The sequence below is a fragment of the Eschrichtius robustus genome, chromosome 8 (assembly GCF_028021215.1).
Source record: "Eschrichtius robustus isolate mEscRob2 chromosome 8, mEscRob2.pri, whole genome shotgun sequence".
NCBI lineage: Eukaryota > Metazoa > Chordata > Mammalia > Artiodactyla > Eschrichtiidae > Eschrichtius > Eschrichtius robustus.
In genome coordinates this window covers 122,782,314-122,806,604 of record NC_090831.1, presented here as the reverse complement: position 1 = coordinate 122,806,604, position 24,291 = coordinate 122,782,314, and the positions used below count along the sequence as shown (strand labels likewise).

The following is a 24,291-nucleotide window of genomic DNA, read 5'->3' as shown; positions in this document are numbered from 1 at the left end:
CCAAGGAGGTTTTAACTCAGGTTTCCAATATATTTGATTATCATTATTAGTATTATCATAAAACTTATCTACCTAAGGTAGTTGAATCTCAGCAACAACGCCAGTGTTATACCAGATCACGCATATGATGGTCATGGCACAATTCAACTTCATGACAGAACGAATACAGGGGTGTTTGCTATGCCTTCCCAACAGAACTGGCCCTTGTGCATTGTGATGGGCTGAATTGTGTCCCCTAGAAAGATATGTTGAAGTTCTAACTCCTGGTACCTGTGAACATGACCTGATTTGGAAATAGGGTCATTGTGCATGAATTAGGTAAGATGAAGTCATACTGGGGTAGAGAGGCCCCTAATCCAATATGACCGATGTCCTTATAAGAAGAGAGGAGACACGCTCAGAGAAGAGGGCCACGTGAAGACCAGTGTGAAGACAGAGGCAGAGATTAGAGTGATGCAGCTGCAAGTCAAGGACAGCCTGGGACCACCAGAAGCTTGAAGAGGAAGGCAGCTTCTTCCCTAGAGCCTTTAGAGAGAGGGCGTGGCCCTGCCAACACTTTAGTTTCAAACTTCTCGCCTCCAGAACTGTGAGAGAATACATTCCTGTTGTTTAAAGACATCCAGGTTTGTAGTAATTTGTTGAGGCAGCTGTAGGAAACTAACACACCCATTTGTCAGATATTATTATAGAGGCATCATTGTGACAGGCCAGGGTTCAGTTATTTCCGGGTTCCAGGTCAGCTGGGGACACAGCCAGGCACCCTGTCTCAGCTCGCAGGTTTGTACTCAGACTGGTTTCCATTGTGCGCTGGTATGTAGCAGGGCCCACCTCCCTCCTGTGGTGAGGACGTGGGTGGTATTCAGAATAGTTCTGATGCCTGCCAACTGCGTTAAAGAATACACCTTATTCTGATCTGTTCTTGGGGGGAGGGCAGTCATAGTGCGTTGATGTAAATTACCAGAGGATTTCCGTGGGTTTGGAGGTCCACAGGAGTCCCATGGATGTTCTCTCGATTCTCAGCGTCTAGAATGGAGGGTCACTGCCCCATGGCTACTTCAGCCTCCGTTGGAAGTAAAATAGTCAAGAGACCTCGCTGGGGAACAAGCCCTTTCCCAGCACTGGGATCTCACAGTATCGCACATTATTTGTTGAGTTTAGCCCACTCACTTCACCAAAGCTTCCTTATCTTTCATGCTGACCTTCATCGCTTGCCTTCCTCCTGGAAGTGAATTCCCTTGAATCTGCTTATTCTAGTGAATACATTTTTTCCCACTGACTGCCGCTCCTCATCATAAGTGAGTTCAGCTTGTCCCACAGGGCCTAGACCGGCATCCGTCTCTCCAAAAGCCCCTTTTTTGTCTTGTGGGCTGTGTTTAATCCACCGTGCATGTGGTCACCCATGTGTACTAATGACCTGAGTGCAGTTAGAATAGACGTTTTTACCCCAAATATTGGGTCCCCCATTCTAGGGTGAGATGAGTGGTGGTCCCACCTAGATGCAATTTAGTCTGATGCCGTAGAGTCTCCCATAGCCTTTCTCTTCTCAGGGTGGGGCCGTTCCCCAGGGGAATTCATACCCACCATGTGACGCTTACTGCTTCAACCCCATCAGAAATCCACTGTCTTTTCCTATTCTGTTGGATAGCTTTCTACCCAGAAAACAAGGGTGAAATGTACATAGGCTTGGCACACTGTGTCATGTCAGGTATGCAGCTTCTATGTTATAACCAGGGATCTTTCTAAGCATTTAATCATCCAGATTTACAGTTACACAGCTATCACTTGGCTGAGGGTTGTACACTGCATCGTCCGACGGCCATGTGGGGAGTAGTTCTTGGAAATTCCTTTCCAAGTGATGTCCTCTGTAGTAGATGCAGGGCTAGTCTTGGCCCCGGATCAGTATTCAAGGAAGAGCGAGCGCTCACGTGCGTGAGGCTGGGTGAGTGCGGGTGGACACATGGTGGGGACTTCCCATGGGCCCTGAAGTTATGGTTCATGCAGATGAAGGAGGGAGGCGGAGAGAAGGCACAGGACTGCAACGGTCAGGCTAAAACTTCTCTGTGCGGCTGTGATGCAACCCGGTCCCCCTCCCTGGGGGTGGTGAGTGCAGGGCTTGAAGACCTGAGCCCTTGGCAAATGCCCTCTCCCAGGGGCCTGAATCAAAATGGTTACCCTAAGGGTGGTAAAAACAGGAAATAAGACTAAATTTTAAAAAGTTTGAACTATCACGTGGAGGGCAGTGGCCCCAAAGTGTAGCTGTGATATCCCTGTGACATCCCCGCCCCACCTTTGCAGAGTTGACGTCATAGATGACAGTTGGTTTTGTTAAGGGGACTCGTCCCGTGGAGCTTCTTCTAGTGATTGTGTCTGGACGCGGCCAGCGCAGCAATCCATATACTTCCAAGTGATCTTGTCAAATGACCCAATGTCTGCTATTCGTTCCTTCTCCTCAGTTGTCCCTGAAAACAGTTGTCTTCTTGAGAAGAATAAATATTTCCCCCCAAATCAATCACATAATACAGTACAGGTGTCAAGGCAAGTCATTTTGATTCAGAATAAATTCAGCTAGCTGCTTTACTCTATTTGCTGGTTTCATGTTAAGATGATTCATGTTAAGTCATTTTTCTTTCCCATGTGTCCCGGACTTGTATTTTATAACACCAGCCGGGGACACCAATTAAACTTTAGAGTTCACTTCTGCAGTGCTTAAGCTGAGATTTGTAATGACATGTCTGGCAGTACTCAGTATATCTCCTACACTTGTAATGATTTAAAGGGAACACCATGGTTACTGCTTGGAATCAAAGCGAATGAACTCTGTAAATTTAATTTAGAGGAGTTATAGCATGATCACCCAGAAATATATTACAGAATCTTCTTGTATTTTTGACAAAGCCCCGGGTGTGCTTCTAGCAAGATCTGTGATTTAACCAGGAATGTTTTCTTTACAGTGAGTACAGAATAGGGACACCTGCCCATTGGCCCAGCTTCAGAACTAGCACTTGACCAGCAGAAGTGCTGTTCTGGTTCTGCTCGACACGAGTACAGACCTTATTCCGTCCAAGAAGGAGAAGTCAGGCTGGGGGCGGAGCCATCCACAGGTAGGTCCAGGTTGGGCGCCTTCTCCGAAAGCACAAGCGGAGCAGCGAGGCGGCATCTTCCGTTCACATCCTTGCAAAGGGGTTGGTGTCTGTCCATCTGCAGAACCGGAGGGCAGACCCTTTATCCCTGAGTTGCCTTCAGTTCCGCAATACAAGGAACGTAATTGCATTTAAAAGAACAGAAATGCTCTGCTGTCACTCCCCTTTCACATTGCCTTTGTTCATCCACTAATATTTATTGATTGATTGAATTAGCGGTTATGTTTCCTGACATCCATTCATGCGTCAGCCCTTTGCAGTCGAGATTTAACTGTGCTGCCCTGCGACGGGATGTTAGCCCTCCCGGCCCCTCTCTCTCTCCCGCCAAGCTCCACGGGGCTGAGAGTCAAGCCGATGATAATCCACAGAATGAGGTTTTTAAATCATCATTCATCCATGCAAGGTGTCTCTTGTTTTGTTTTGTTTTACTTTATTTTCACCCCAGCCTCACTCCCATTTCCTTCATTACCATTCCACAGGTAATGACTATCATATTTTGCTTTTTTTTTTTTTAATTTTTATTTATGTTATTTATTTATTTTTTTGGCTGTGTTGGGTCTTCGTTTCTGTGCGAGGGCTTTCTCTAGTTGCGGCAAGCGGGGGCCACTCTTCATCGCGGTGCACGGGCCTCTCACTATCGCGGCCTCTCTTGTTGCAGAGCACAGGCTCCAGACACGCAGGCTCAGTAGTTGTGGCTCACGGGCCCAGTTGCTCCGCGGCATGTGGGATCTTCCCAGAGCAGGGCTTGAACCCGTGTCTCCTGCATTGGCAGGCAGATTCTCAACCACTGCGCCACCAGGGAAGCCCCTATCATATTTTGCTTTGCATGTAACATATATTTTATACAAGGATGTAAGTACATATGCATATCCTTAATTATTCATGGATCCTTGCAAAAGTTTTGTTGCTCTGTATGCAGGTTTTTAATGTTAATAAATTCCATTGCTTTATGAATCTAGTTTTGTTTCTTACCTTTTCACTCTGTACTATATTTTTACGATATACGATTTAAGATCGCTGTGTATGTATCTAGTTGGTGACTTCTCATGGCTATACAGCATTCTGAGTGCGTTCCACCTTGTTTTAAATAACGACTTGACAGATACTTCAGACGCTGACAACTCCTGGCTACTACAAACACTTCAAGAGTTCACTCCTGGCTTCAAAGTTTCCTCCTAGTCCTGCTGTACTAGATCTTAGGGAGTAGGCTCTTATTTAGCCTTTTTATATCTTTCACGACTTAAAAGCTTGCCCTTATGTTCCATTTTAGCTATTGCCTTCCTAGACCTAAGAATTTCATCTTCCAACTTTCCAACAAAATAAGTTCATTTTCATCATCTTGGCCTTTTTCATCTCTGCCACATCTTAATTTACATTTTATAACTTGAATTTCTAGATTTAGAAGAGATGACTAACTTTCTCATGCTTTGGTTCCAGGGACTTAAAAAAAATGTCGGCTTCATTCCTTTGGTGACGACTTCGCATACGTGTTTATTTATCTGTGCCAAGAGATTTTACTCACCTTGTACCCAGAGGATGAATGAAGACAAATGGAAAGATAATGGAAATGCAGGGGGAAGACCCAAAAACAAAAGCCAACCTTGCATTCTCTTCCTGGCAAACTGCTTTGAGCTGCGGTCCTTTGCAGGCATGTTGGCGTGTTTGTGGGAGGGGCATGGTTGCTGGTAGAAAGGAATCTTCCAGGGCAGGGATTATTTCGCCCAGGTTTCTCTGAATTCATGGACTTCAGAGTGACCAAGGCAAGATGTGCATATGTTAATGATGACTCCTATGATACTCGCTCTCAAGAGTTCGCTTTCAAACATAGGTTCTTTGGGGAGGACATAAACTCGTTTTCAAAAAATAATAGCACAATTGTTTCCTCTTTTCTGTCTTCTGCCAAGTCCATCAGGCCGTGTCATCACCAACAAAGAGTAAAATTGGATGTTTTCTTCAATGTACCTCTCCCCCCGCTGTTCTCCCTCCTACCCTTCTCTGCTTCCCTACTCCCCATTCATTGAAAAGACATTGCCTTCTGCAAAATAAAATCGCTGTCTTCCTGGAGCTTGCTGATCTTGGTGTCCACATGGCTGAGGGCAGGGAGACTGGGGAAGGCAGGAAGCATGTGGTGCTCAGATGCTTTTGCTGCCCACGGTAAATCCTCAGTTGGCTGGCTCACCCTTTTAAAATTCGTTTGTCATGAACTTTTACAAGCGCTGATTTTCTTTTCTCGGGGGACTTTCTGACTTTCTCCCCACACCTGTTGGATCACACTTGCAAATCCCAACAAAGAACCTCAGGGCAGAACGCCTTCTAAATAGACTTCAGAGTTATTTCTATTGATCGCCCTTGGGAATCGCTGAAGCACAGAGAGGTTGGGCTTTTAACTGGAGTTCACACTTATTTGGTGTACATTTCAATGCTTCACTGAAAGCTGATTAGCAGGAAATGGCTTCCCAGTGGTAACTGAAGACCAGAAAATGGGACTAAGAACTAAGAACTGCAGCCCTTAATGTACAGGAGTGCATTTAGAAAGATCTGCGTCTCCAGACACGTTGTAAATTCCTGTTACCTAGTTCACTGGCCTGGATCTATTTGTCCATGACCCAGCATTACTCCCTCATCCCAAACTGGGCTCAGAATATACTCTGGACATCATGGAGCTCCAACCATAATTCACCAAGCTGTGTGTAAACTAATCCAAAACCTTAAGACAATATCCATTAAGCCACTTTAAGAAAAATGGGGTGCAGGGAGGAACTTGCGGCAAATGGAGGTTAACGATGGATGCATCCACACGGGACCTTGTCTTTGTGGAGCGAGCAGTTCACCACAGCTTTTGGAAAGACTATATTCCAAAGAGATGTGTACTTCAGTGCCTGAAACTTTCTCTGCTGAAGGTTGAAAATAGCTTCTAAGAGAATCAGGTGGAACAAAACACAAAGAATCGCTTTTAGGATAATTAAAACTATTTTGGACTCTTTTATTTATCAATCCGGTTTCTAATATAATTTTAGTTAAATGAAAGACATTCACAAAGAATAGTAGGCACACATACATGATTTCCTTCTTTCATTCTAGTTTACATGCTGTTGCTTTTAGAGAGCAAAATTTCGTGTTATTTCACAGGGATGGAAGCCTAATTGGCTTTACAGAAAGAATATTAGCCCAGCTTTTCACAACCCTAACCTCTGCAGTTCACCATGCTCACTGAAAAAAAAACAAAACAGAAAAAACAAAAAGAAACCTGACAAAACAAAAAGAATCAGTAACAGTGAGAACTGCTTCTTGGCCTACCAGATGGGAGGAATCTCCATGTTTCCATAACCATCTCAGAGCCCAGCAGTTGCTGGAAAAATATTGAGACTCGGAAAGCGGTGCAGCCCCTCTAAGTAGACCTGCTCTTAAAGCACATTTTCATCTGGAAGATAAACTCGTAAGTGCCTGCTGGGTATTAATACCCATGTGCCCAGGTATCTTTATTACCTTTGGCTAGTCTTTGCTCCATGGGAGGTAACCAACTTTTCAACACGGTTTCCCTGTTTCATTGAGTTTCACGAACCACTTGCACCCAAAAAATACTGCTGTGAAATAAATTTAAAGTTTCCAACAACATCATGCAGGGTGTGTGTAGTGTAGGCACAGGGCCACTGGGCTACGTGAAACAGTCACATTTGCTTTTCGATGTTGTCTTATTTATAATCATACTGGGGCATGTGTAAGCAACAAGTCACACCCAGGTGGGAACTTAGGGTTTTATACATGTGGTGTTTTGATTTCTCTGGCCTTTGGCTGTGTTGCATCTCCCAGTGTTGACGGATTAGCTCCCTGGCAGTCTACCTGACTTATAATCTAGTAATTGTACAGCAATGCTTCATGTCTCTACACTCCTGGACATGGATGTGTGGTTTCTTTTGATGTGACTTACAACCACGAGCTGGAAAGTCAGTCTCCCCATAGATCCATTGACTTTGGCCTTTATATTTGGGTTTCAAAGTATCCACAGCCAAGAATCCACGGCACCTCACCATTGTCTCATGAAGTGGATAAAACAGCTCTATCTTACACATGAGGCAAAAAGGAACAGAGGTTCAGCGAGCTGGCCAAGGTTACAGAGCACCTCAGGGAGAGAAAAAGTGTTGACTCTAGGGATCAGCTCTCACCAAAACATCATTTTAAAAACGGCACCTATTGGGTTTTAGCCCAGATCAGTAAGAAACACTGTTTGCTTCTCATCTATTTCAGGATGAGGTGGTACTACTGGGACTAGCAATTTAGACCTATTTTTGGCTGGCTCATCAGAATTCAATAACTGTTGCCTTTCTTTTTGAAAACTGCTTGGCAGGATGGTGAAAAGGAAAAAAAAAATATATTAAGAGGTTCCAATCAGGTGCTAATCGTTTGGAGGTGTGAGACAGCAGGGGACCATGAAAACATTTACACCCTAAGAGAAAGGACAGGGTGAAAAAGAACGTGTGGAAGAGTAGAAAAGTACAGATCCTGTTATAGGAGGAACTAATAGTCTCATCCTGACGCTACACGGACACTGCATTTTCCTAGCGGGAGCTGTTAGCTTTTCCCTTCGGAGCTTCCTATGGCTTGTGTCTTTGTGCCCAGCTCTCAGCGCCATCTGGTGGCTGGTTCGCAGATGTTCAACAACAACATTGAGATCTCCTCTCGGGCTCACGCCAACTCTTTTTCCTGTGCCTCTGAAATCCTGCTCCTCTTAGTAAAGGATGCTTATTTGTCAAACACAGGGCAACAGGAAATTTTCCAATAAAGCCTCTCAAACTCTTATCCCCAGATCGTCAATAAAAACTCCCACACAACAGGTCTCTCTCTCTCTCACCTTTGTTTTTTTTCTTTTCTGTTTTGAGCAGTTGTTTGAAAGCCACAAGGGAAATGTTGTCTTATATACTATGAAGGGCCAGAGAAGAACTTAAGAATATAACCTCTTACCTCCCGAGCTAGCATCCTTGAGCTCAAGGGAGTACATTGAGAGCGTAGATGGGGACTGATTTTGCATTCATTTGAAGACCCCAATCCTAGCAACTCAAAACAGAGATGCTTGCTTTATACACGGAGGATGTTTCCTGCACAAACAACCCGAAATCAACCGTCAGCTTCTCCTGCAACTTGAAAACAACCTCTTATTTAAAGAAAACTTTTTGGTTTTGTTCTGATTCTTTTATTATTTAAAGAGACTACCACTAGCCTCTTTGTGCTTGATTGGTAAGGTATTGGGTTATAAGACACCAGGCTTTTGCAGGATATGATTGACAAAGCAGGACTGGGCCCTGAGCTTGGGTCATAATGTCATGGCTGCCTGGGGAGCTGGAAAAAAGAGCTGTCTTCTTTTCTGCACATAAACAAAATTATTTAGCATTTAAGAAGGTACTGTATGTGGCCTTCACAAATAAATTTAGGAACTTGGGTGAAGATTGCAGTCCCAAAGAGAAGATTTCCAGCACGCATTTGGCCCTTTACTTCATTACTTAATACCTCATCCACTTTTTCTGTGTCCTGTCCGTTGGCTGGGCTGTAACCCCCTTCAGGGCAGAGGCCGTGTCATGCGTCTGTAAATCTCAAACGATGCTGAGGTGGGAGAAACACTCATCCCTGCAGTCGTCCCGGTGCCCTACGTTTGAAAATCTGGGGAGAAGTGTTAAGGTTTTATTTTTCACTTTTTGTGGCAGGAAAAAGAAAAGAAGACAGAGAAGAGAAAGGGTGAGAACATTTTAGTATAAGGGGCTATGTTTGTTTGTTTTAATTTCTTAATCATTTTGGAAAGAAAGGGAAAGTGCTCAGACAATGTATAAAGAATAAAGCTCTCATGGCAAATGCAATAAATAATAAATTTCCATCTGGTGCTATTTGTTAAGCGCAAAAGTAATACCTATCAAATACGTATTAAGAAATCAGAAACATTTTTAAACATAATGTTTAAAATTTGCTCTTTCATTTTGAAAATATATAAAAGAATCACCATTCTTTCATTTTGAAAATATATAAAAGAATCCTTAATGGTAGTCTTCTTGGTCAAATAAATAACCTTTATTTTCAATATGTCATTTGTAAATGTTATGTTGTTCTAATATTTGGTCATTAATAAATGCTTTTCATGTTAAATGCATTTTATGGAAGAATGATGAAGACCTTTTTAAATAACGGGTGGTTATGACAGTGCCCGAGGTCAGCAACTGTAAAAGGGCACTAGGATTCTCTTTTGTTTTATGACCTTGACTTGAATGTGAATTAACTGGTCCACTGTCTCCTTTGGAATGTGTCAGGCACTGGTGCCATGTGCAGCTCTGGATAACATTTTCCATCACTCAGGAAACTGAGGTCCTCCAATAAGTCAGGCATCCCGAGTACCCTGAATATATAACCCAAATGAACTAGAATTTCCATTTTCTCCAGGCAGGCCATCAGAACAATAGCATCAGTACCTTTTTAACCTCATCTGACCTCCTTCCAGGGGGAGAAAGAAAAAAGGGATATTTAATTCCTCAAAATGTTGGAGTCTAAAAAAAATTTTGATGTACTTATTAAGTATAACAGCCTGAACTATAAGAATCATAAATGGTAGTCATTCTAGAAATAACTTTTGTGTAATCTTCTTTTAAAATAAATAAATGAAATTATTTTTTGGACGCTCCAGTAGGAGCATTGTCCCACTTGCCTGCACACACAGTCGATTATTTTTAAATAAATAGTTACTTGCTGGAATTAGTTGATCAAGGTTCCTGATTAAACTGAGGTCTGGTTGACCAGACATGTCCATTCTCTGAGAAGCAATAATCAGTTACCAGGTTGTGACGAACCTGAGCTTCAAATGTGTCTGCCAAAGAAGGTCCCTGAATCACGGCAGTGTGTCTATTTACGATGGAACAATACATGGAAGTAGATGAGTTAAAATATGGCAGGGTTTTCCACATGATTCCAGAGTAACAGCAATAACAATACTAGCAGTCACAACTTGGCTTTATTTTGGTTCATCCATTCAGAGGACACTGTCTGCTAGGATCTTGTCCCGGGGCTTAAAGACTAGAGATTTAAAGCAAAATAAGAAGAGCATCCTAATTTATGCATTTACTAGGAAGTATCCATACCCTTGCTACCAACTATAAAAGAAACAGAGCAGACAAATCTTAACATCTGGCTCTAATTCCCCACTGAGGTGCTTACACAGACGTACAATCTAACCCAATATGTTGTAGGTAAAGCAGAGGGAAAATTTTTTGTTAACAGCTGGTCACCAGGTATCGTAGCTGATAGTTAACAGACGTTGGATAGAGCTAAGACTGCAGACGTGGAACAGTATTATCTTGCAGAAACTGATGAAATATAAAACCAACGATCCCAACAGGAAACTGCTTCCTTGGTTCTGAAAGCTGGTCTCAGTTGTACCGATCATGTTGTCACACAAGAGGGGCCACACCCCCTCTTCCTCCAGCTGTTTCTGGTGGGAACTCTCAGAGAGCTGCACAGACTGAGGTCTCTATGAGAACTGTCAAATCGTAGGTTCTCTCTGCCCCATCTCTCCTTTTCCAATTCACAGGACACCAAAAGAAATATTACGTGAACACGAACTAGTTACTACAATAGCCCGTTAGAGGCTGACTCTATGTAAAAGGAAGAAAATGCTGGAAGCCATGTATACTGTACATCAGCTTTTCTCAAGAAAAAATATCCACATTCTAAGGGCTCTGAAAAATGTAGGAAGCTTGCCCTGTTACCATAGGTTTTTAGAACACCTCTAAACGCACAAAAAATAGGACAGATAGTACCTACAAATGTCAACCACTGCTTAAACTCTAAAAGCATTTTTTGTATTATTTTGTTTTGATACAGAAGGGGAAACTCAGCTATAAAGAAATATCAGAAAGTATTTCTTGTGGCCGTCAGTCTCAGGAGTTTTCTGTCGCTTGCCTCCCCCAACTTGTGCTAATATTTTTAGGATGTGCTCAGGAGTACGAAGTAGGGTGCTTCTGTCCCTTGCCCTCCTCCCCAGTCACTCCCCCTGCCCTCATCCCATCACCAAAGAGCCTCCCCTCAAATGAGCCATTCCTTTTTGCTTTCGTCAATGGTCTCTGTGAAGTTGGGGTCGTTGCTCATGATGGCGGCGTCCGCGCTCTCTGCTGACTCTGCTCCCTTGGCCTCGTTGGTGTGGTAGGTGCCCTTGTGACGGAACATGTACCGGATAAGGAAGACCAAGGTGCAGAGGATGGTGAAGATCACCACGGCGATGACCCCTGGTGGAGACAGCAGAGGAACTAGAGGTTAACCAAATCCTGTATATCCCGCCAACACTCTTCCCCTGCTTCACCATCGTTCCCTCAAGTGCTGCCCTCTCCCGTACGAAACACAGAACCCCAAAAGGACAACAATGATGTGGACTAACAACGTTGCTGCCACATCAGTAAACAGAGGATGCTGCAGCCGTCAGCCACTACAGCTGCCCCAGACGGGGAGCCCTGAGGGAACTCAGGATGAGAAAGCACAGGATACTGGCCCCAGAGAGCTGAGGTGCCTATCAAAGGAATGATTTCAGTGAGCCCAGACTCTTGCATCTTCCCATATATAGAAAAGCGCTAAATTCCTTAACTTGAGATGTCTGGTTTTCTTTAATGAACAGTAATCTTTTGATGTTCCGACTAGCTGGTCTTTGTTGCAAAAACTCCTCTGTATCCCGGCTCCCCGCGTCTCTTCAGAGCAGCCCCTCAGAGTTACCTGAGATGCTGTGTCCTGAGCTTAAGTCCTCAGTTTTGTCCACTGAATAAGACATAATTCTCAACTTTTAGGCTGCGCATTTTTTTCAGTCAACAACCACAACAAAAACTAACAGAACTGAAAGGAGAATTAGACCAAATCACAATTATATTTGGAGATTTCAACATTCTTCTCTTAGTAATGATAGAACAACTAAACAGAAAATCAGTAAGAATTTAGGAGACCTCAAAAACACTATTAACAAACTTGACCTAAGGAAGTAATACCAATCCTATACATATGTTTGGAAATAGAGGAGAAGGATATACCACTCAACTCATTTTATGAGGCCAGCATTATACTGACACTAAAACCAGACAAACACATTATAGGAAAAGAAAATGATGGAGCCATATACCTCCTTAATAAAATTTTAGTATCAAAGCCAGCAATAGGTAGAAAATAATATATTATGACAAAGTGGTGTTAATTCTAGGAACGTAAGATTGATTTAATATTAAAAAATTAAGCAATGTAATTTACCACATTAAACAAATAAAGGAGAAAAACCATATGATCATCTTAATAGCTGCACAAAAGCATACGACAAACTTCAATACCCATTCATCATGAAGCCTGTCAGGAAACTATCAAGAGAAAGACACTTTTCAACCCGATAAAGGGCATCTTTGAGAAATCTACAGCTAATATTGTACTGAATAGTGAAAGATTAAACACATTCTCCCTAAGGCAAGACTGTCAGGTCTCAACGCCTTTATCCATGATTGTACTGAAAGCCCTAGACAGTGCAATAAAGCAAGAAGAAGAAATAAAAAAGTGTACAGACTGGGAAGAAGAAAGAACACTATTCTCAGGTGATGGGATTGTCTATGAAGAAAATTCTAAGGAATATACAAAAAAAGGTTGCTAGAACTAACAATAAATTTAGCAAAGTGAAATTTGTATTTTTACATATTAGCAAGAAACACTGGGAAATGAAAGTAATAAAATAATGCCATTTATAACAGAACAAATTGAACACAGATGCTCTAGACTGTACACTGAAAATCATAAAACCTTGCTGAGAGAAACTAAAGGAAACCTGAATAAATGGATGAACATACCATATTTCAATGTCAATATTGTTAAGATGTTCATTTATAGATCTAATGCAATCCTAATGAAAATCACAGCAAACTTTTTTTTGGTAGAAATGTATAAGCTGATTCTGAATTTTATATGGCAGTACAAAGGACCCAGAATAGTAAAAATACTTTTGAAAAAAAAAGAGAAATGATTGTAGCAGTTACACTGCTTATTTCAAGACTTACTATAAAGATACAACAATAAAATAAGCATGGTATTGGCCAAAGAAAGACATATAGATCAACAAAATGGAATAGAAAACCCAGAAAAAAGGCATACACATATGCAGCCAATTGATTTTTGACAAAAGTGCCATGGAAATTAAATTGGAAAAGAATATAGACTTTTCAAGAAGTGATCTTGGAATAACTAGATATTCATTTGGCAAATAATAACTTTGACTTTTATCTCATACTATATATAGGTGTTAACTCAAAGTGATTATAGACTGAAAAATAAAAATGAAAACTATAAAACTTCTAGGAGAAAACACAGGAGAAGATCTTCACAACCTTGGGGTAGGCAGATTTTTTAGAAAGAATTAAAAAAATCACAAACTACAAAAAGGTTAGAAAAATTGGACTTTATCAAAATTAAAATCTCCTGCTTTTCGAAAAATACCACTAAGAAAATGAAAAGGCAAGTCACAGACTAGGAGAAAATATTCACAATACATATGTCTGAGAAAGGACTTGTATCCAGAATGCAAGAAGAACACTTACAACTCAATAGCAAGAAGTCAAAAAAGTCTAATTAAAAGATGGGAAAGATTTAAACAGACATTTCACAAAAGATTTGCAAGTGGCAATAAGCACATGAAAAGATGCTTGACATTACTAATCAGATAACTACACATTAAAACCACAATGAGTTACCACTATTCATCTACTAGATGGGTACAATTAAAAAGAATGACAATACCAAGTGTTGGTAAGATTGTGAAGCAACTTGATCTCTCAAATGTTGCTTACGGGAGTGTAAAATGGTTCAACCATTTTGGAAAACTATATGGGAATTTCTTATAAAGTTAAATATCTTCTTTCTATAACCCAGCAATTGCACTCCTCGGGATTACCAAAGAGAAAGAAAAACTTTTGTTCACACAAGACTTGGACAAGAATATTCATAGCAGCTTTATTCAAAATAACCCAGATCTGGAAACAAACCAAACACCTGTCAACAGGTGAGTAGATAAAACAGATTATAATACCTTCATACAATGGAATACAACTAACTTGGCAATAAAAATTAACAGACCACTGGTACATACAGCAATGTGGATAGATCTCAAAAACGTTATGTCAGGACTTCCCTGGTGGTGCAGTGGTTAAGAATCCTCCTGCCAATGCAGGGGACACGGGTTTGAGCCCAGGTCTGGGAAGATCCCACATGCCGCGGGGCAACCAGCCCGTGCGCCACAACTACTAAGCCTGCGCTCTAGAGCCTGCAAGCCACAACTACTGAGCCCACGTGCCTAGGGCCCGTGCTCCACAACAAGAGAAGCCACTGCAATGAGAAGCCCACGCACCGCAACGAAGAGTAGCCCCCGCTTGCCACAACTAGAGAAAGCCCACACGCAGCAACGAAGACCCAATGCAGCCAAAAATAAATAAATTAATTAAAAAAACCAAAAACGTTATGTTGAGTGACAGAAGGCACAACAGATTACATACTATGTGATTCCATTCATATGAAACCCTAAAAGAGGCAAAAGTAATCTATGTGACAAAACCAAGTGGGGAAGAGGGAAGGATGAATTACAAAGAGGGCACAAGAGAACTTTTAGTGGATGGAAATGTTCTGTCTTGACTGTACCTGTGGTTATGGGTACATGTGGCTGTCAAAAGTCACTGACCTGCTACACTTAAATAAGTGCATATTATACTTCAATAAAGTTGATATTAAAAAAACAAAAACAATGAGGATAAGGATTATACCAAAACTTTGAACAATGTGCTTTGAGCACCATTTTGAATGTATTCTAATTCCACAGTCACATATATATATAGGTGTTTACTTTCTTCCTGTGGAAAATAAACCTACTGACTCAGCTGAGTTGACTGGCTGAATTTAAAACCCTTGATAAGCTTACAATATTGGCCATACTTAGAGAGGCAGGAAACATTTTTATGAAATAAGGCAGAAGAAGCAGGGAGAAAAGAAGGCAACAGGCAACAGGGTTATCGATACTGATCCAAACACGAGGAACTATACTAGGAGAGTCGAATTATTCTGCAGGTATTCTGGTGAGAAGAAAAGACTGGAATATTTTAGATACTCTGGCTTATTAATTTTCTTTTTTAAAAAATATTTATTTATTTGTTTATTTATTTATTTATTTTGGCTACACCGGGTCTTAGTTGCAGCATGTGGACTTCTTAGCCGCGGCATGCGGACTCTTAGTTGCGGCATGCAAATTCTTAGTTACAGCATGCATGCGGGATCTAGTTCCCCAACCAGGGATCGAAGCCCTGCCACCTGTATTGGGAGCATGGAGTCTTACCCACTGGACCACCAGGGAAGTCCCTGCTTATTAATTTTCTGATAATTTTTATTAAGATAACGGAAACCAGACTGGCATAGTCCTTCCTGATTTTGTAGTAAGCTATTATGGACCATTTGGGATGCAAGGGGATGAGAGTGGGAAAGACTGGAGGCCATAAAGAAACGTTCTGGCTGTTGCCACGACTGCCTGCTTGCATGTTCTGATGCTGGCTAGCTCCCTACTGTTCTTCTTTTTTTTTTTTTTTAATAAGTCAGCACAAAAAGTAGCCAGGTTACACTGACCACACTTTCTCCACAAGGTGGGTGTACTTCTCAATCTTCAGTCATATTTAAACAGCGAAATGAATTAAGTACAAATCCAGATAACTCCTTTTCCCCCAGACTATGGTTTTATTGAAAATGACTACTCCCCACAGATGAGAAGTTACAGGAAAGCCTGTCCTGTAAGTCACCTACCTCCGATGATGGCCGAGTTTCTGTTGACTCCATTTCTTATAGCCTGGCCTTGTCCTGGGTTATACGGAAAATCAGCACTGGCTGTAGAGGAAGAAATGAAAAGACATATATATCATTTAACCCAGATAATTTTATACCTAGTTTTTCATACAACCCTTCAACAGCCTGTTTTCCCAAATGAGATCTCCTTTTCATCTAAACACATTTTGCTGTTGTTTCCCACAAGAATCACAGCCACTTCAGTGTCTGCTGTTTGCCTTTGTACAAGTCCCAGATGGACAGCATACCTCTTTGGGAGGAGTATTAACAAATCTTAGAACTACCTGAGCTGGCCTGCTTTGGTTCCACTGACAGACAAGTTATGTATTAGAATACTTTTTCTTAAGTTTGGCTGCAATCTGCTTCCAACCCACTTTTATCCTTTTCATAACTGGTGGCTCTGGATATACTCAGCAATGAGCTTTTTACAGCTTACAGCATTAGTTTAAAAAGTAATCATTAAAAAATATTTTTTAAAATTGAAGTATAGCTGATGTACAATATTATATAAGTTACAGGTGTACAATATAGTGATTCACAATTCTTAAAGGTTATATACTCCATTTATAGTTATTACAAAATATTGGCTATATTCCCTGTGCTTATTTATTTTATACATAGTGGTTTTACCTCTTGACCCCCTACCCCTATCTTGCCCCTCTCCCCCTCCCTCTCCCCACTGGTAACCACTAGTTTGTTCTCTGTATCTGTGAGTCTGCTTCTTTTTTGTTATATTCATTAGTTTGTTGACTTTTTAGTTTCCACATGTAAGTGATATCACGCAGTATTTGTCTTTCTCTGTCTGACTTATTTCACTTAGCATAATGCCCTCCAAGTCCATCCACGTTGTTGCAAATGGCAAAATTTCATTCCTTTTTATGGCTGAGTAGTATTCCATTGTATGTATATGTATATATATATATATATATATATATATATATATATATATATATATATATATATATATATATATGTACCACATCTTCTTAATCCGTTCATCTGTTGATGGACACTTAGGTTGCTTCCATATCTCGGCTATTGTAAATTACGCTTCCATAAATATTGAGATTGCTTCCATATCTTGGCAAGTGTAAATAATGCTGCCATAAATATTGGGGTGCATGCATCTTTTCACATTAGTGTTTCTGTTTTAAAAAGTAATCATTTCTTTAAATGAATTTTACATGGCTCTAGTCAAACATTATACACTTCGGGAATTTGTAAGAGGATAACATATTATGAGTGTTGAGAAGAATATCAACTGCCTCATAAATTTTCTCTCTCTCCCTATTTCAACAAGCCTTTGCAGAATGCCTACCATACGTCAGGCACTATTCTAAGTGCTGGGGATATACAGTAAACAATAAAAACGATTATCATTGCTCTTAATGAGCACTTTCCATGCCTCACTGAAGAGTTTGGTTTATATAGTCCAAATACTAATCTGAAGCATGGATGTGGTTTTCGTTATGACCCTATTTATAGTGAACTGCCTGAAATTATGGGGTAGCTTCCACGTTGTAACTCACACACTCATAGGACACAGTAAGATTTGGTCATCAATACACATAATTCCCCAACGTCAACCCCCCTTCAAAGACTGAGAGCTGTTTTTCAAGGATAAAGGCTTGCACCTTCACTGCTCCTCTCTGGGGCACAGTTTCTAGGTCTTTTGACGTTGTAGTTACCTTTCTCTGGACTCTGTTTGGTCTACATCCTTCTAAAAAGTCAAAGGCTTCGTAGCTTGTAACCGGCCTAGTTGGGATTAACACCCAGGTAGGGTTAATTCCAAGGTCAATAATCTTCCCTATCCTGCCTTTCAAGGGCTAGGAAGACACAGACGGGTAAGCTGTCGAGGAAATGCCAGCTTTCAGACAGTTTAGCTTACGTAGGGCCTATGGGAGGAAGAGCCTTTTCCCTGGGGTTCAGGGAGACAGACTTGTTTTGTTCGGACACGTTGAATCTGAGGTGCCTAGAGGATGTACGGTGATAACTAATAGACATTTGGGTGAGTGGGTCATATGTCTCATCTCCTTTTGGTAAACACAGAAATCTCAATAAATATTCCTTAAATATCAATAATATAAATCTTCAAAATATATTTAGTAACAAACAAATTACAGTGGCAATTTTGTCATTATTCTGTTGTTTGGTATTCATGACGCTACAAAACTGTTTGCTCTTCTGCTTCAGGTAACATGGATGGTGGGACACAGCATAGCTCCTGCTCCAAAGAGAGCTTTGCGTCCTTGGCCACAAAACTGCAGAAAAACACAGATGCCTAGAGACTGACATCCTCTCTCTGGTTCTCTTGAAGTTACTGATACAAACACTAGTGGAAGGTATGGATGTGACCTGAGATGACCTAAGGAGAATAATAAGAGCTAGAAAAGAACATTAAAAATACCCCAGGATCGCCTCTGTTATAAAATCTGAACTCCTTGACATGGGGAGGAAGGCTTCCCTTGAGATGAATTTCTCTCCTGCCTCTTTCCTCATGGAACCACTTTTCCAACTCAACATTCTAGGCACACGGATTCCTGATGCTTGAGGGGGACGTGTCTTTGCTCATTCACATGGCACTCTCTGCCAGGACACCTGGTTTGCCCCTCTTCTCTTTGTCCATTAAATCTTGCCTCTTTCCTGAAACCATCCTCGGCCACCTCAGATGAAGTGTCTGCCCTCCTTTCAATGGCTATCACCTTAATTCTCATCACTCCTTATTACATGGTATTCATCCTCTTAAAGACAGGGGCCAATCTTAATTATATTTGCAGCCCCAATGACAAATAGTGCAGACAAGTAGCAGAGCTAATTGGATGTTCGTAGACCGGTATAATTAAAATCAGTCCATTAAGATGTGCGTAAACATTTGTATAGCCTCTTCTAATAATAAAGTCCCCCATGCAGGTACAATTTTGAAAGTCAGCTGCCTAAACTCAACTCTACCCTTAAAGCAAGGCAGCATTCTTACTCTTCCCAACAAAGGAAAGGAACATATTGAATACAGAAAAGCTGCTGCTGATTCCTGTGTCCACTCGTCTGGTTATTATCAGAAAACAGTCAGTGGAAAACCCCCAGGCCCAGCAGAAGTCCTCACGAAATTCAAGGACAGGGTTCTCTGTTTGCATGAGCATCCCTATTTTCCTGGCTTTGTTTATACCTTGAGCCTGGTTGTCCTAATGCTTGTGAATGCTTACTCCCTGGAGGCAGATCCGTTTTATCCTGGCACGCAGACTGATTTGCTACTTGGACAGATATATTTCAAATGATTTCATTGTAACTGTCCTTTCCGCTGGGTACCAACATACTCTTGGAAATGCACATAAAGAAACATGGAGGCCAAGAGACACAGATGAGGCCAAGCCACAAACCTCATCCATGACACGTGCTCCATTCTGCTGCTGACCTTTACGCTCCCCCCACCTCACCTCCTCCAAGTTTGCTAGGAGAGCAGAGCCATTTTAGTGGTGCTGGAGTAGCAGGGAACCTATATTTTGGGAAACGTCATGAGTAGGTCCAAAATAGACTTTATTTTTATTTATTTATTTATTTATTGCCATTGAGCTGGACACTTTTTATGCATTTATTTATTGATTTATTTATTTTTGGCTGTGTTGCGTCTTCGTTGCTGCACGCGGGCTTTCTCTAGTTGCGGCAAGCGGGGTCTACTCTTCGTTGCGGTGCTCGGGCTTCTCATTGCAGTGACCTCTCTCGTTGTGGAGCACGGGCTCTAGGCGTGCGGGCTTCAGTAGTTGTGGCACACGAGTTCAGTAGTTGTGGCTCGCGGGCTCTAGAGCGCAGGCTCAGTAGCTGTGGCGCACGGGCTTAGTTGCTCCGCAGCATGTGGGATCTTCCGGGACCAGGGCTTGAACCCGTGTCCCCTGCACTGGCAGGCGGATCTTAACCACTGCGCCACCAGGGAAGTTCCAAAATAGACTTCAGATATTAAGTCTCAGGACCAGATTTGTGTCGAATAGGCAAAGACTGTATTCAATACACTTTTCTTCTGGGTCCCAAATGAGACTTGTGGACAAAGAATGTCACCTGTCAAAGGATGTTGCTGCCATCAAGCCATCAGCCACGCCCACCCCCACAGTGCACCCTGAGGAGATTCAGGATGGAGAAAACAGGATACTGGCCCTAGATAGTTAAGGTGCATATCAAAGGAGTGATCTCTGTGAGGCCAGACTCTGGAATTTTCCCATACATAAAAAATTGCTAACTTCATTAACTTGAGATGTCTGGTTTTTCTTTAATTAATAGTAATCTTTTGATGTACCAACTACTTGTTTTGGTTGCAAAAACTGCCATATATCCGGGCTCCTCCCTTACCTCTTCGGAGCAGTCCCTCAGAGCTATTTGAGAGTCTGCCTCCCGGGCTTAAGTCCTCAGTATGTCCACTGCATAAAACATACTCCTCAACTTTTTGGTTGTGCATGTTATTTTTCGGTTGACACACTACATGATAACACTAAAGTGTGGTGCTATTCCAGCTCTGATTTAGTGTCTCCTGGAAGCGTGTTCCTGCTTATTTCCCTTGCACACATCCTATTTGTCTGGTCATCCCCTTTCCACTGACAGACCATGTTTCCTTTGCCCCGTCATCCAGAGATCAGCTCTCCTCCCCGCCTCCCCCCAGCAGGGACAGGCAGACATGGTGCTGCAGGAACTGATGGTGGGAGATCCTTCTCCCGTGGACATGCTTGTTAAACAGCTTGGCCGACGCTGCAGAGCCCACAGAGAAGGCACATGCATCCCAGGCCCCTGAACACACTCGGACAGTTCCACACACAGACGGCCTCCCTTCCATCATCTCTGTCTTCAACCTGGGAAGCAAGCTGAGAGCTCAGCGCTGGTGCACCTGCCCTTTCCCTTCCTCCAACTTCAGGTCGGAAAAGAAAGGAAAGAACACACACACTCTGTAAGAGCCGGCCCAGGGGGAGTTGCTCCTCGTAATCATAGAGATATAGTAAAACGGTCAGAAATTAGGACAGGGTCAGTAAAAATACACCTTCTCACCCCCAAAGAATAGAAACCATGACTGTTTTATTCCCCTTCTAAAGGCCTTTGCATGCCCTTTGCTACATTCTAGGAAAACTTCATCAGGAAAGCAAAAGACAGTCTAATCCTTGCCTCTTCTGTCCGTGTGCCAGGCGGGGCGAGGGTGTGGCCCTCCTCGGGCAGCTAGTTCTGAGCCTACCCCATACCTGCTGCCAAGTGAGGGACATCACACAACAAAGACCCCCAATCATCACGTAGGTCATGGATGCGTGGTAAAACTCTAAATTTTAGGACTACATGAAGTTACTCATTACTTGGACTATACTCTCCTCACATATAAAACTCTCTGGGGCCCAGAGTAGCAAGTGTTTGCTGTGGTGGAATAAGCCTAGAAGCGTTTTCCTTCTACCGTAGAGCACAAAAAGTAAATTTACATGAAATTCAAATTTTGGGAGCAAGCTGTTTAGGAAATAATATTAATAGCACTTCCTACAAGTTGGGCACTGTTTTAAGTCCTTTTCATGGATTAGCTCATTTCAGCCTCTGGTGAACCTTGTGAGGTTGGTGTATTCATCCCATTTTGGAGGCTGAACACTTGGCTGAGGTCCCATGACCAAGAAGTGGTGGAGCCGGGAATTGGCTCCAGAAACCACTTGCGAGGCGCTAAGCTGAAGTGTCTCTGACGAGGAAGCAGGGGTCTACACTGGCTTTATCAAATCATCACCATCATTAAGGCGACCAACTAATTTAGCCCAGTTGTTTTCTCTCTGGTTGGTGGGCTGTCTGGGGAGGCCCACAGATGTCTAAAGGCTTCCGACTGCACTTGTCTGGCTTCAAAAGTGAGCATGTGAGGCATTTTACCTGACAAAGATAATTCCACATGATGATAGCGTCAGCTGAGCAATGTGATAAACTAAGAACTCTGAACCAACACTGTAAGAAGAGAAACCCAATATTCCAGATACAATTCCCTCATGGGCCCAAACACACAGAGAGCATGAGAGAATGGTTATCACCATCAGAGAGAATGGTTATCACCATCATGGTAACACTTGTGAAATCATGAACAGTGCGAACCGTGCTTTAAAACATTACTGTCAGATTATGATTTTGACTGCCTTTACCGAATGTGAGAAATTAAGAGAGGAAGTTTCAAGGCAGGTACTTAAGTACAATAAGCTGATTTAAAAGATATTCATAAGAATGGAATATTAAAAAGAGATTTGAATTCTTTAGCCTTAAATTTCTTGCCTGTCTCATTGAGCAGGTAGGGAGGAAAAGGAGTAGTAAAGCATTAAAAAAAAATAAGAGGCGGAGTCAAGATGGCAGTGTGGGAAGATGCGGAGTAAGAGTCTCCCCACAACTAGGGTGCCTGCCGGCTGCTGGTGGGGGACTCTGACGCCCAAGGAGATGGGAGGAACCCCAAAGTGAACCGGTAGGACGTAGGGGGACCGAGGGGGGAGGAGAAGTGGAGGCCAGACAGGATCAGCGCCGCTGAGGCCGGGGAGACCAGGAGGCGCAGGCGGGAGGGACTCTCCGGGAAGAGCGGGAGAGGAGAGGGCGATCGCCTGGCCCACTCAGGCCCGGGGAGCCTGCTGAGCTCCCAGGCCGGTACCCGTCCTCCAAAGCCCCATCCAGGCCGTGTGGGTCCTGGGGGCATAGGAGGGAGGCCAGGGAGATCAGGAGAGGCAGGTGGGGGGGGGGCCCTCTGGGAGGAGTGGGAGAGGAGCGGAGGGCAATTGCCCCGCACACTCGGGCTGGGGAGACTGCTGAGCTCCCAGGCGATCCCCTGCCCTCTGAGACCAGGAGTGGGGGGCACACCTGGGCCCCTTCTGTTCCTTGAGCCTAAGCCCCACCCTCCACAGCCCCCAGAGCCTTTTCCAGCCCTGTGGGTCCTGAGCATTGGTCCCATCCACCACACAAACCTCACCCTTGCTTAGGCCCCACTCTCGACAGCCAAGGCCTTCCTGCCCCCCCCCTTTTTTCCCCCCTCCTCCTCTTTTTCACTATTGTGATATTGTTGTACCTTCCGGTTGTTGATTCATCTATATTTTTATTCTTATATTCTTCCTAACATATCTGTTAGTTTACTAGTCTAATTTTATTTTTTATGTTGTTATTGTTTTTTTTTTTTTATTGCCACCTCAGGTGGCTTGTGGGATCTTGGTTCATGACCCCAGGGTCGGGCTGAAGCTCCTGCAGTGGGAGCTCCGAGTCCGAACCACTGGACTAACAGAGAACCTCAGACCCCAGGGAATATTCATTGGAGTGAGGCCTCATGGAGTTCCTCATCTCAGCACCAAGACCCAGCTCTACCCAATAGCCTACAAACCCCAGTGTTGGAAGCCTCAGATCAAACAACCAGTAAGACAGGAACACAATCCCACTCATAAAAAAAAAAAAAAAAAAAAAAAAAAAATGAGACAGCAAAAAAATATGTCACAGATGAAGGAGCAAGGTAAAAACCTACAAGACCAAATAAATGAAGAGGAAATAGGCAATCTACCTGAAAAAGAATTCAGAGTAATGATAGTAAAGATGATCCAGAATCTTGGAAATAGAATGGTGGCACAGATTGAGAAAATACAAGAAATGTTTAACAAAGATCTAGAAGAACCAAAGAACAAACACACAGAGATGAACAACATAATAACTGAAATGAAAAATACACTAGGAGGAATCAATAACAGGAAAACTGAGGCAGAAGAACGAATAAGTGAGCTGGAAGACAAAATGGTGGAAATAACTGCCAAGGAGCAGAATAAAGAAAAAAGAATGAAAAGAATTGAAGACAATCTCAGAGACATCCAGGACAACACTAAACAAACCAACATTCGAATTATAGGGGTCCCAGAAGAAGAAGAGTAAAAGAAAGGGTCAGAGAAAATATTTGAAGAGATTATAGTTGAAAACTTCCCTAATATGGGAAAGGAAATAGCAAAGAGAGTCCCATACAGGATAAACTCTAGGAAAAACACACCAAGACACATATTAATCAAACTAACAAAAATTAAATTCAAAGAAAAAATATTAAAAGCAGCAAGAGAAAAACAAAAAATAACATACAAAGGAATGCCCATAAGGTTATCAGCTGATTTTTCAATGGAAAACTCTTCAGGCCGGAAGGGAGTGGCAGGATATACTTAAAGTGATGAAAGAGAAAAACCTACAACCAAGAGTACTCTACCCAGCAAGGATCTCATTCAGATTTGATGAAGAAGTCAACAGCTTTTCAGAGAAGCAAAAGCTAAGAGAATTCAGCACCACCAAACCAGGTTTACAATAAATG

General features: G+C 42.4%; 1 protein-coding gene across 1 annotated transcript in view; it reads right to left on the bottom strand.

Annotated features, from left to right (window-relative positions):
- Positions 1-9,762: 9,762 nt before the first annotated feature.
- CNTNAP2 (contactin associated protein 2) overlaps positions 9,763-24,291 on the bottom strand; it is a 1,784,833-nt gene continuing 1,770,304 nt past the window's right edge. The window contains exons 23-24 of the mRNA XM_068550150.1: positions 15,960-16,040; positions 9,763-11,395 (exon numbers count right to left, since the gene is read on the bottom strand). Coding sequence (XP_068406251.1) covers positions 11,196-11,395; positions 15,960-16,040 — 281 coding nt within the window. The 3' untranslated portion in view covers positions 9,763-11,195. The remainder of the gene's footprint in view (positions 11,396-15,959; positions 16,041-24,291) is intronic.